The sequence below is a fragment of the Oncorhynchus nerka genome, linkage group LG18 (genome assembly GCF_034236695.1).
Source record: "Oncorhynchus nerka isolate Pitt River linkage group LG18, Oner_Uvic_2.0, whole genome shotgun sequence".
NCBI classification, from domain to species: domain Eukaryota; kingdom Metazoa; phylum Chordata; class Actinopteri; order Salmoniformes; family Salmonidae; genus Oncorhynchus; species Oncorhynchus nerka.
The window spans coordinates 54707722-54721861 of record NC_088413.1 but is presented as its reverse complement, the minus strand read 5'-3'; the positions used below and the strand labels follow the sequence as shown (position 1 = coordinate 54721861).

The 14140-nt window shown below is 43.3% G+C and overlaps 1 protein-coding gene across 1 annotated transcript in view; it reads right to left on the bottom strand.

The window, feature by feature from the left end:
* The window catches only part of LOC115146126 (bridge-like lipid transfer protein family member 1), a 129583-nt gene that overhangs the window by 102227 nt on the left and 13216 nt on the right, over positions 1–14140 (bottom strand). Inside the window, 12 exon segments of the mRNA XM_065004191.1 lie at positions 1583–1700; positions 1921–2012; positions 2157–2235; positions 2408–2564; positions 2657–2804; positions 2963–3042; positions 3186–3379; positions 3497–3753; positions 3930–3994; positions 4097–4175; positions 7013–7129; positions 8808–8937. Coding sequence (XP_064860263.1) covers positions 1583–1700; positions 1921–2012; positions 2157–2235; positions 2408–2564; positions 2657–2804; positions 2963–3042; positions 3186–3379; positions 3497–3753; positions 3930–3994; positions 4097–4175; positions 7013–7129; positions 8808–8904 — 1483 coding nt within the window. The 5' untranslated portion in view covers positions 8905–8937.

Sequence of the window (14140 nt, the reverse complement as noted above, 5' to 3'; positions counted from 1 at the left end):
GTTGAAGCACCTCTGGCAGCGATTACAGCATTGAGTCTTCTTGAGTATGACGCCACAAGCTTGGTACACCTGTATTTGGGGTGTTTCTCCCATTCTTCTCTTCAGATCCTGAAGCTCTGTCAGGTTGGATGGGAAACGTTTCAGGTCTCTCCAGAGATGTTCGATCGGGTTCAAGTCCGGGCTCTTGCTGGGTCACTCAAGTACATTCAGAGACTTGTCCCAAAGCAACTCCTGTGTGGTCTTGGCTGAGAGCTTAGGGTCGTCTAAGTCTAAGGTCTCTGGAGCAGGTTTTCATGAAGGATCTCTTTGTATTTTGTGCTCCGGTCATCTTAACCTCGATCCTGACTCGTCTCCCAGTCCCTGCCGCTGAAAAACATCCCCACAGCATGATGCTGCCACCCATACTTCACCGTAGGGATGGTGCCTGGTTTCCTCCAGACGTGATGCTTGGCATTCAGGCCAAAGAGTTCAATATTGGTTTCATCAGACCAGAGAATCTTGTTTCTCATAGTCTTAAGGTGCCTTTTGGCAAACTCCAAGAGGGCTGTCATGTGCCTTTTACTGACAGGTGTGTGCCCTTCCAAATCATGTCCAATCAATTTAATTTACCACAGGTGGACTCCAAGCAAGTTGTAGAAACATCTCAAGGAAGATCAATGGAATTAGGATGCACCTGAGCTCAATTTCAAGTCTCATAGCAAAGAATCTGAATACTTATGTATTAAAACAAAAAACAGAACTTATTTACATCTAAACATTTCCAAAAAACAGTTTTCGCTTTGTCATTATGGGGTAGTGTGTGTAGATTGCTGAGGAAAATGTTTTATTTAATACATTTTAGAATAAGGCTGTAACGTAACAACATGTGGAAAAAGTCAAGGGGTCTGAATACCTATAGGTAGCCTAGTGGGGCGGCAGACAGCCTAGTGGTTAGAATGTTGGGCCAGTAACCAAAAGGTTGCTAGATCGAATTCCTGAGCTGTTAAGGTAAAAATCTGTCATTCTACCCCTGAACAAGGCAGTTAACCCACTGTTCCTAGACCGACAATGTAAATAAGAATTTGTTCTTAACTAACTTACCTAGTTAAAAAAAAAGAAGGAATAATTACCTTCTGTAGGCACTGTATATAGTGAAATTAAGCACCGGTGAAATTTGCCTTTAAAAGTCCACTCTGGAAATGTTACGTGTTTGAAGAGTATATTGTTACAAACATTATGTCTAAAGATAAGCTAAATCCAAAAAGGGCCATTTTGAGAGATTGATATTTTAAATATTGAATAAATTAAAGTCTGAATTTTTATTTCAGAATCTAGACATACTCCATATTTGAGAGAACAATAACACCAAGTGCTGTATCCTGTACGGTTCACAGATCATAGGATCTTACAGGAGGAATGTATAGCTCTAAAAAATAGTATAAAATGGCCACTTAGTGATACAAATGTAAAAAGCATGTCAAAAATCCTTGTTCACAAAGAAGTAACTATGTGAGAATTGCCAGAAAAATCTCATATACCACAAATATTTTCAGACTAAGCTGGTGTGGAATCGCCCTATAAACAGATTGAGAGAAGGTCTTACCAGTGAAGAAGTTTTTCTGGGCATAAATAAAGTGATAGGTGGCCTTGTACACCTCTATCTCACAGTTCCAGGACTGGGGCATGTTCCACACACTGGGATAGCTGGCAATCACATGGAACTAAGGGGAGAAGTGTCAGAGGCAACAATCATGTCAACACGCTTTCATGTTCACAAGGAGGTACACTAACACACCTGATTTAACTCATCAAGGGCTTGGTAATTCATTTGTACACAGTTGTTTTGATTCAATCACTCATTAAAAAAATGTGTAATGGAAACTCTGGATATGGCTTGTGGCTAAATAGGACCCCTGCAGATTCCTACTGTGCTGTACTTACAGCCAGCATCTCAGCCTCCAGCAGAGTCCTGTACTGCATGCTGGTGGTGGTGTCTACATGGAGCAACTGGCCTTTGATGGTGGGAGAGTAGCCTGGGGAGAGAGGATCAAACAAATGCTCACTACTGAAGTTCGGTGATGGTAATATTGTCATGATTAATGCATGATTTTATGGCATCGCACCAGCATCGCACTGGCATTTCTTCTAACCTCAGTTCTTTCTCACTGTCCACTCACCAGTCTCCCCCACAGTCATAGGGATGTTCACTTCCAGATAAGAGCCTGCTCCGACATTCACATGCATGGCATTGGTTTCCTAAGAGCAGGAAAATCATTAGATCACATATTTAGAGAAACACATAATCCCATTGTGAAATGGACTATAACAGTTTAGAGCCATTTAGATCTGTCATTATCTAATACTAATAAAAAAGAGAAAGAATAGAAGAGGAGAGAAACAGAGAGTGAGAAGCCTGCTCTCCTGGTACCCTGTTTTTGGTGAAGAGCAGGTCTATGGTGGCGTCTGCGATAATGTTCATGCGGAGTTCAAAGGCCAGAATCTGTCTGGGTTTGCCGGGCTGAGCCACCTCCGTAACACCCATGGACTGGTAGTCTGCTGGTAGGAAGAACTTCCACAGGCAATCCCTGCATACAGAAATATAACCCTTAGTCATTCTATTTTTATGGTCTCTGCACACAGGAGAGAATGCTGAGTGTGCGTATGTGTGTACGTGTACCTCTGCCTGTCCGCCCAGGGCCCGTAGTTGAAGTCAGTTCCTTTCCCACAGACTATGTCCAGACCCCAGCAGGGAGGCAGATCCTGCAGTTTGGTTCCTTCTCCACATAGCTCTGGATCCCCACTCTCCTGCTCCTCTGGGACCAGGCCTGATAACACACACACACACACAAACATAAATAGTCATTCCAAAACACAAGAACATTCATGAAACCACATCCAACCCAAATCCATGTAGAAACAGTGCCAATACACCCATATCTTACACGATTCATCATGACCAGAGTTCTACATACTATGGTCGTACCTGGTTCATCCTGGTAATAGTAGATGTCCACATCATTGGACTGCATGACCACAAACCCTTCTCCCATCAGTCTGGGCGGCCTATAGAGGAGAACACAGAATCTCAGAATACTGCTATACCACTATTAATGTGGCTCCTAAGATGTTAAACACTTCTCGTTTTGCATGCTTGTGTAATGGGGTCAGGGATTAACTGTTTAGGATTAGATCGAAGGTCAACTCACTCATCGTTTTGCATGCCCAGGTAGCGTGGGCTGGGTACTAGCATAACACGAACATTCTCCAGAGAGCCCTTGACAATGTGCATGTACTGGTCTAGGTGGCTGGACGGGGGCTTGGTGGCGTAAGTCAGAAAGGCATCCTCAAAGTTCACACATATCGTCTGGGGGAGGTGGTGGTTCCCGAATGCCAAGCGACCCTGGAGAAATACACAGAGGTGATGAGAATTATACATATGTGCACTTTCATAGAACCTAAACATTGACTTGTGTGTGGGAGTGATGTCTCATATGTAGCTAAGCTAAAGGCAACTCACAGTGCTGATGTTGACTTTGATGACGGGGATGAGGGATCTCCAAGATGACGATGGGTCTGGAGTCTCTCCTTTGATGTTAACACTGTCCAGGATCTTTTCTTGTTCCTCTCTTTCCCTTTCCTCGTCTTTTTTGGGCGGTATGAGGGTGCGGTCCAACCCAAAGGTCTCCTCTAGACGTGCATAGAGGTCTGTCCGGTTGTAAACGTGGAACTCAAATCCATTTACGGTCACGTAGAGCCTGGTCTCAGCTTTGGGGTCTGGAGAAGACAAGAACAAGGTCATCTGTAACTTTGGTCAAGAATGGTCAAGAATCATGGAGAAGAGTACTCCTGAGTACAAGCTATTTGAGTTTCCTGTGGCATCCCGCCACTCCTACACCTACAGACTTGTTATCCAAATCAAAACCATTATGTCTCTCCTACAGTCCACTCACCATGCTGTTTCTGCTTAGGGTTATACATTTTCCACCAACGGAATATAAAGAAACCATCTTGTATTCTGTAACACAAAATACATTAAGTATAATAAAATAGTATTAGAATATAAGCATGTATTATATAGAAAGCAGAAAACATAACAGAATAGTGTAAAAGTAAGCACCTGATGGACATGTCTTTGTTGATGAAGTACACATCCCTGAACATGACCTTCCCCGACAGCACCGAGAAAGAGAAGGAGCCTGTGGAGAGAAAGGACAGACAGTGATGCTAAAACTCAGCCAAGTAAATCAGATTAACAACGCGTTTCAGACACGCTAACAGATTATTCACACCGAATTCCATATATTAGGCCAACTGAGGGGCCAAGTCAATCAATCCCTATCCTAGTCTGCTGTTCCCACATGCTTCAAGAGGGCCACCATTGTTCCTGTTCCCAAGAAAGCTAAGGTAACTGAGCTAAACGACTATCGCCCCATAGCACTCACTTCCGTCATCATGAAGTGCTTTGAGAGACTAGTCAAGGACCATATAACCTCCACCCTACCTGACACCCTAGACCCACTCCAATTTGCTTACCGCCCCCAATAGGTCCACAGACAACACAATCGCAATCACACTGCCCTAACCCATCTGGACAAGAGGAATATCTAAGTAAGAATGCTGTTCATCGACTACAGCTCAGAATTTAACAACATAGTACCCTCCAAAATCGTCATTAAGCTCAAGATCCTGGGTCTCGACTAGAGGTCGACCGATTAATCAGGGCCCATTTCAAGATTTCATAACAATCGGTAATCTGCGTTTTTGGACACAGATTATGGCCGATTACATTGCACTCCACGAGGAGACTGCGTGGCAGGCTGACTACCTGTTATGTGAGTGCAGCAAGGAGCCAAGGTAAGGTGCTAGCTAGCATTAAACTTATCTTATAAAAAACAATCAATCTTAACATAAATCACTAGTTAACTACACATGGTTGACGATATTAATAGTTTATCTAGCTTGTCCTGCGTTGCATATAATCGATGCGGTGCCTGTTAATTTATCATTGAATCACAGCCTACTTCCCGAACGGGTGATTTAACAAGCGCATTCTTGAAAAAATCACAGTCTTTGCACACCAATGTGTACCCAACCATAAACATCAATGCCTTTCTTAAAATCAATACACAAGTATATATTTTTAAACCTGCATATTTAGTTAATATTGCCTGCTAACATGAATTTCTTTTAACTAGGGAAATTGTGTCACTTCCCTTGCGTTCTGTGAAAGCAGAGTCTGGGTTATTGCAGCAGTTTGGGCCGCCTGGCTCGTTGCAAACTGTGTGAAGACCATTTCTTCCTAGCAAAGACCGTAATTAATTTGCCAGAATTGTACATATTTATGACATAACAGTGAAGGTTGTGCAATGTAACAGCAATATTTAGACTTATGGATGCCACCAGTTCGATAAAATATGGAAAGGTTCCGTATTTCACCGAAATAATAAACGTTTTCGAAATGATAGTTCACGGATTTGACCATATTAATGACTTAAGGCTCATATTTCTGTGTGTTATCATATTATAATTAAGTATATGATTTGATAGAGCAGTCTGACTGAGCGGTGGTAGGCAGCAGCAGGCTCGTAAGCATTAATTCAAACAGCACGTTCGTGAATTTGCAAGCAGCTCTTCGCTGTGCTTCAAGCATTGCACTGTTTATGACTTCAAGCCTATCAACTCCTGAGATTAGGCTGGCAATACTAAAGTACCTATTAGAACATCCAATAGTCAAAAGGTTTATGAAATACAAACGATAGAGAGAAATAGTCCTATAATAACTACAACCTAAAACTTCTTACCTGGGAATATTGAAGCCGGAACCACCGGCTTTCATATGTTCTGAGCAAGGAACTTAAACGTTAGGGACATATTGCACTTTTACTTTCTTCTCCAACCCTTTGTTTTTGCATTATTTAAACCAAATTGAACACGTTTCATTATTTATTTGAGACTAAATTGATTTTATTGACGTATTATATTAAATTAAAATAAGTGTTAATTCAGTATTGTTGCAATTGTCATTATTACAAATATATATATAAAAATTGGCCGATTAATCGGTATCTGCATTTTCTGGTCCTCCAATCATCGGGTATCGGCGTTGAAAAATCATAATCGGTCGACGTTTAGTCTCGATCCCGCCCTGCGCAACTGGGTCCTGAACTTTCTGACGGGACGCCCCCAGGTGGTGAGGGTAGTAAACAACATCTCCACCCCGCTGATCCTCAACACTGGGGCCCCACAAGAGTGAGTTCTCAGCCCTCTCCTGTACTCCCTGTTCACCCATGACTGCGTAGCCATGCACGCCTCCAACTCAATCATCAAGTTTGCAGATGACACTACAGTGGTAGGCTTGATTACCAACAAAGACGAGACGGCCTACAGGGAGGAGGTGAGGGCCCTCGGAGTATGGTGTCAGGAAAATAACCTCACACTCAACGTCAACAAAACAAAGGAGATGATTGTGGACTTCAGGAAACAGCAGAGGGAGCACCCCTCTATCCACATTGACGGGACAGTAGTGGAGAAGGTGGAAAGTTTTAAGTTCCTCGGCGTACACATCACGGACAAACTGAAATGGTCCACCCACACAGACAGCGTGGTGAAGAAGGAGCAACAGCGCCTCTTCAACCTCAGGAGGCTGAAGAAATGTGGCTTGTCACCAAAAACACTAACAAGCTTTTACAGACGCACAATCGAGAGCATCCCGTCGGGCTGTATCACCGCCTGGTATGGCAACTGCTCCGCCCACAACCGCAAGGCTCTTCAGAGGGTAGTACGGTCATCGCTCATCCATATATTTAAATGTACATATCCTTATTAATTCCTTTACACTTGTGTGTATAAGGTAGTTGTGAAATTGTTAGATTACTTGTTAGATATTACTGCATGGTCGGAACTAGAAGCACAACCATTTCACTACACTCGCATTAACATCTGCTAACCATGTGTATGTGACCGATAAAAGTATGCTTCTGCAAATCTCAGGCAATTTTCACCATAACAGCTTAATTTCATTATTTGCACTCACCGATGTGAATGTAGCCATTCTTGCAGAGTCTGTTGATGATGAGGGTTAAGATGAGGCCGATGTTGCGGGAGTTGTAATAGGTCAGGTAGATGATCCATCCACAGGACAGAATGGTGGCTGGAAGAGAAAACAGAGCATTTCCTCAATCTACACACAATACCCCACAATGACAAAGCGAAAACAGGTTTAGATATTTTTTTTGCACATTTATTTTAAAAAATGTAACGTATTTACATAAGTATTCAGACCCTTTGCTATGCTCAGGTGCATCCTGTTTCCATTGATCATCCTTGAAATGTTTCTACAACTTGATTGGAGTCCACCAGTGGTAAATTCAATTGATTGGACATGATTTGGAAGGGCATACAACTGTCTATATAAGGTCCCACATGAGCTCGAAGGAATTGTCGGTAGAGCTCTGAGACAGGATTGTGTCGAGGCACAGATTTGGGGAAGGGTACCAAAACAATTCTGCAGCATTGAATGTCCCCAAGAACACCAGTGGCCTTCATCATTCTTAAATGGAAGAAGTTTGGAACCACCAAGACTGGCCGCCCGGGCCAAACTGAGCAATTGTGGGGGAAGGGCCTTGGTCAGGAAGTTGACAAAGAAGCTGATGTTCACTCTGACAGAGTTCTATAGTCCCTCTGTGGAGATGGGACAACCTTCCACAAGGACAACCATCTTTGCAGCACTCCACCAATCAGGCAAGACGGAAGCCACTCTTCAGTAAAAATGCACGACAGTCCGTTTGGAGTTTGCCAAAAAGCACGTAAAGGACTCTCAGACTATGAAAAACAAGATTCTCTGGTCTGATGAAACCAAGACTGAACTCTTTGGCCTGAATGCCATGCATCACGTCTGTAGGAAACCTGCACCATCCCTATGGTGAAGCACGGTGGTGGCAGCACCATGCTTGGGGATGTTTTTCAGTGGCAGGTACTGGGAGACTAGTCAGGACCGAGGGAAAGACTAACAACGCAAAATACAGAGAGGTCTTTGATGAAAACCTGCTCCAGAGCACCCAGGACATCAGACTGGGGAAAAGGTTTATCTTCCAACAGGACAATGACCCTAAGCACACAGCCAAGACAACGCAGGAGTGGCTTCTGGTCAAGTCTCTGAATGTCCTTGAGTGGCCCAGCCAGAGCCCGGACTTGAACCCGATTGAACATCTCTGGAGAGACCTGAAAATAGCTGTGCAGCAACGCTCCCAAATAACCTTACAGAGCTTGAGAGGATCTGCAGAGAAGAATGGGAGAAACTCAGGTGTGCTCAAATACAGGTGTGACAAGCTTGAAGCGTCATACTTAAGAAGCCTCAATGCTGTAATCGATGCCAAAGGTGTTTCAACAAAGCACTGAGTAAAGGGTATAAATAAAGAAAAACCCTTTAATGACTGGTACTGTATGTAAATGTGATATCAGTTTTTTTTATACATTTTCAGAAATGTCTAAAAACCTGTTTTTGCTATGTCATTATGGGGTAATGTGTGCAGATTGATGAGGGGGGGAAACAATTGAATCCATTTTAGAATAAGGCTGTAACGTAACAAAATGTGTAAAAGGTCAGGGGGTATGAATACTTTCCGAAAGCACTGTAGATAGCTATGCCTCAAATCATTGTTATGATATGATAGTGTTAAATGAGGCTTCACACCAGTATACTTAGAGTTAAGTGCTCCCCATTCATCAAATCAAATGTGAGAAATGGCTGTGATTCAATGCAGCCTGCACTCCCACTAACTCAGGTACTAACCCCACCCCCAAGTCTAGAAAATTCCCTCAACACTTACCCACAAGGAGCCACACAAAATTGGAGTCATGCTTGGTGAGGAACTCATCCAAGTCTCCAAAACTGGGGAAGGTGCTGTCGTTAGCTTTGGCATCCATGGCTACAGCTGTGGCTCAGTATGACAACCAGCACTGAAACATACCAAAGTGGGTCATTAGATGAGTACAGTGATACTCAAAGCAGACAGCCAAACTGTTTCAAAATCCATTCTTCTGGGAAAACCCCAGACATAACATTTCTGTTCTGTCCCAGCACTAGAACAGATTCAACTAGTCAACTAATCATCAATGCCTTTTCATGGTTGAATCAGGTGTGCCACAAAAATGTGCAACAGCTGAGGGACCCTGAAAAACAGAAAGGTTTTCCAAACTAGTAGACTACATTGTTAAATGATTTGCATGACATGCTAGTTGTTACAAACTATGAGCCAGGTCGTAAAACTAACCAGCATCTCTTGGGGTTCAGGCGTAAGCTAAGACCTGCTCTCGTGGTACAGTCCGACATTGTTTAACCTAGACACTTCCAGATTGTTTACTGAACAAAAATAGAAAACGCAACATGCAAAAATGTAGAATCTATGGATTTCACATTACCGGGCAAGGGCTCAGCCATGGTTGGGCCTGGGAGGGCATAGGCCCATCCACTTGTGAGCCAGGCCCAGCCAATTGGAATGAGTTTATCACAAAAGGGCTTTATTACAGACAGAAATACCTGCCCCCCACCCCGCAGGTGAAGACAGATGTGGAGGTCATGGGCTGGCGTGGTTACACATGGTCTGCGGTTGAGGCCGGTTGGATGTACTGTCAAATTCTCTAAAATTATGTTGGAGGCGGCTTATGGTAGAGAAATGAACATCCGATTATGTGGCAACAGCTCTGTTGGACATTCCTGCAGTCAGCTTGCAAATTGCACGCTCCCTCACCTTGACACTTGTGGCATTGTGTTGAGTGACAAAACTGCACATGTTAGAGTGGCCTTTTAATGTCCCCAGCACAAGGTGCACCTGTGTAATTATTATGCTGTTTATTCAGCTCTTGATATGCCATACCTGTCAGGTGGATGTATTATCTTGGTTAAAGGAAAAAATTTGTGCACAAAATTTGAGAGAAGCTTATTGTATGGAACATGGAACATTTCTGGGATGTTTTATTTCAAAACATGAAACCAACACTATACATGTTGGTTTATATTTTTATTTAGTATAGTTTTGAATGAATGAAGCCAAGTGTTTCTCAGGCAGGTCATGTGGAGTGAGGCAAGAGTGACACCTCTTATGTGTGTGTGTAAGTAAGGCTGAATGCACAAGCATGGTGTGTGTGTGTGTGTGTGTGTGTGTGGTCCAGCTGTTAAGCAGTAAAATCAGAGGTCAGTACAGTGGTGAACACACACACAGAACCAGAGTGTAAATCCCTACCTAACCCACCTGAGTTTGCACTGTGTAGAAAAGTTTTAATAAAAACAGGACAGTGCGTGTAGTGAAGAAATTCTAAATGTTTATTACACAAATGTTAATACATATTAATGGAGTGTCTTCGGAAAATATTCAGACCACTTGATTTTTACAGCCTTATTCTAAAATGTATTAAATTGTTGTTGTTTTTCCTCAGCAATCAACACACAACACCCCATAATGACAACATTTTTGCAAATGTGATATTTGTATTTTTAATACATTTACATAAGTATTCAGACCCTTTACTCAGTACTTTGTTGAAGCACCTTTGGCAACGATTACAGCCTTGAGTCTTCTTGGGTATGAAGCTACAAGCTTGGAAGACCTGTATTTGGGGTGTTTCTCCCATTCTTCTCTTCAGATCATCTCAAGCTCTGTCAGGTTAGATCGGGTTCAAGTCCGGGCTCTTGCTGGGCCAATCAAGGACATTCAAAGACTTGTCCCAAAGCCACTCCTGCATTGTCTTGTCTGAGAGCTAAGGATCGTTGTCCTGTTGGAGAATGAACCTTCGCCCTAGTCGGAGGTCCTGAGCGCTCTGGAGCTGGTTTTCATCAAGGATTACTCTGGGGCGGCAGGTAGCCTAGTGGTTAGAGCATTGGGCCAGTAACCGAAAGGTTGCTGGATCGAATCCTTGGGCTGACAGGGTAAAAATCTGTCGTTCTGCACCTGAACAAGGCACTGTTCCCCGGTAGGCCGCCATTGTAAAATTGAATTTGTTCTTAACTGAACGTTGCCTAGTTAAATAAAAAGGTTACATTTAAAAAATAAAAATAAAATAAAAACTTTGCTCCATAAATCTTTCCCTCGATAGACGTCCCTGCCGCTGAAAAACTTCCAAAGCATAATGCCACCATGTGCCTTTTTAGGTGTCTTTTGGCAAACTCCAAGCGGGCTGTTGTGTGCCTTTTAGTGGAGAAACTTCCGTCTGGCCACTGGAGAGCTGCAGAGATGGTTGTCCTTCTGGAATGTTCTCCCATCTCCACAGAGGAACTCCAAAGCTCTGTCAGAGTGGCCATCTGGTTCTTGGTCACCTCCCCCACCAACGCCCTTCTCCCCCAATCGCTCAGTTTGACCAGGTAGCCAGCTCTAGGGTCTTGGTGGTTCCAAACTTCTTCCATTTAAGAATGATGGAGGCCACTGTTCTTGGGGATCTTCAATGCAGCAGACATTTTTTGGTACCCTTCCCCAGATCTGTGCCTCGACACAATCCTGTCTCAGACCTCTATGATCAATGGAAACATGAGGCACCTGAGCTCAATTTCGATTTTCATAGCAAAGGGTCTGAATACTTATTTACATAAGGTTTTGTTTTTTCTATTTAATACATTTGCAAAAAAAATGAAAAACCTTAAGTCGCTTTGTCATTATGGGGTATTGTGTGTAGATTGCTGAACATTTGTATTTAATCCATTTTAGACTAAATCTGTAAAGTAACAAAATGTGGAAAGTCAAGGGGTCTGAATAGGGGAATAATACTATTCCAAAGGCATTGTAAGCACTGCCGTTCATAAACACTCCTGTGCGTATGAGTGTTAAGTGAAACCAGGGGTGTCTTCATTACTACGATTCTATTGCAAAACGTTTTGAACAGAAACCATTTATGCTACTCCAATTGCTGTTAAGTTTAGTTTTGTTCTTAAAATGGAAGCTACAGTTAAGTATTGTCTCTCTAAAAAATATATGTAAAAAAATTAGCTGCTGGATGAAGTTAAGGAACTCTGAAGACTTCACTTCAGAGCATGGAAGAATCGATCATTTATAGATAGATGTGCAGAGTGTGGCAAACAAGTCACAGACTATTGAGACTGGAATAGCAACATGTGGAAACCATACATTTAAAATGAACTAATTTCCATTTAAAGACCCAGTGTAGTCAAAAATGTGTTTTTTCCTGTACTTATACAGTTGAAGTCGGACGTTTACATACACTTAGGTTGGAGTCACTAAAACTCATTTTTCAACCACTTATTCACAAACTATGGTTTTGGCAAGTCAGGACATCTACTTTGTGCATGACAAGTCATTTTCCAACAATTGTTTACAGACAGATTATTTCACTTATAATTCACTGTATCACAATTCCAGTGGGTCAGAAGTTTACATACACTAAGTTGACAGTTTGGAAAATTACAGAAAATTATGTCATGGCTTTAGAAGCTTCTGATAGGCTAATTGACATCATTTGAGTCAAATGGTGGTGTACCTCTGGATGTATTTCAAGGCCTACCTTCAAACTCAGTGCCTCTTTGCTTGACATCATGAGAAAATCAAAAGAAATCAGCCAAGACCATGCAGCCATCATACCGCTCAGGAAGGAGAAGCGTTCTCCAAGAGATGAATGTTCTTTGGTGCGAAAAGTGCAAATCAATCCCAGAACAACAGCAAAGGACCTTGTGAAGATGCTTGAGGAAACAGGTACAAAAGTATCTATATCCACAGTAAAAACGAGTCCTATATCGACATAATCTGAAAGGCCGCACAGCAAGGAAGAAGCCACTGCTCCAAAACCGCCATAAAAAAAGCCCGACTATGGTTTGCAACTGCACATGGGGACAAAGATTGTACTTCTTGGAGAAATGTCCTTTGGTCTGATGAAACTAAAATAGAACTGTTTGGCCATAATGACCATCGTTATGTTTGGAGGAAAAAGGGGGAGGCTTGCAAGCCAAAGAACACCATCCCAACCGTGAAGCAAGGGGGTGGCAGCATCATGTTGTGGGGGTGCTTTGCTGCAGGAGGGACTAGTGCACTTCACAAAATACACTGCTCAAAAAAATAAAGGGAACACTAAAATAACACATCCTAGATGTGAATGAATGAAATATTCTTATTAAATACTTTTTTCATTACATAGTTGAATGTGCTGACAACAAAATCACACAAAAATGATCAATGGAAATCAAATTTATCAACCCATGGAGGTCTGGATTTGGAGTCACACTCAAAATTAAAGTGGAAAACCACACTACAGGCTGATCCAACTTTGATGTAATGTCCTTAAAACAAGTCAAAAATGGGGCTCAGTAGTGTGTGTGGCCTCCACGTGCCTGTATGACCTCCCTACAATGCCTGGGCATGCTCCTGATGAGGTGGCGGATGGTCTCCTGAGGGATCTCCTCCCAGACCTGGACTAAAGCATCCGCCAACTCCTGGACAGTCTGTGGTGCAATGTGGCGTTGGTGGATGGAGTGAGACATGATGTCCCAGATGTGCTCAATTGGATTCAGGTCTGGGGAACGGGCGGGTCAGTCCATAGCATCAATGCCTTCCTCTTGCAGGAACTGCTGACACACGCCAGCCACATTAGGTCTAGCATTGTCTTGCATTAGGAGGAACCCAGGGCCAACCGCACCAGCATATGGTCTCACAAGGGGTCTGAGGATCTCATCTCGGTACCTAATGGCAGTCAGGCTACCTCTGGCAAGCACATGGAGGGCTGTGAAATGCCACCCCACACCATGACTGACCTACCGCCAAACCGGTCATGCTGGAGGATGTTGCAGGCAGCAGAACATTCTCCACGGCGTCTCCAGACTCGGTCACGTCTGTCACATGTGCTCAGTGTGAACCTGCTTTCATCTGTGAAGAGCACAGGGCGCCAGTGGCGAATTTGCCAATCTGGTGTTCTCTGGCAAATGCCAAACGTCCTGCACGGTGTTGGGCTGTAAGCACAACCCCCACCTGTGGAGGTCGGGCCCTCATACCATCCTCATGGAGTCTGTTTCTGACCGTTTGAGAAGACACATGCACATTTGTGGCCTGCTGGAGGTCATTTTGCAGGGCTCTGGCAGTGCTCCTCCTTGCACAAAGGCGGAGGTAGCCGTCCTGCTGCTGGGTTGTTGCCCTCCTACGGCCTCCTCCACGTCTCCTGATGTACTGGC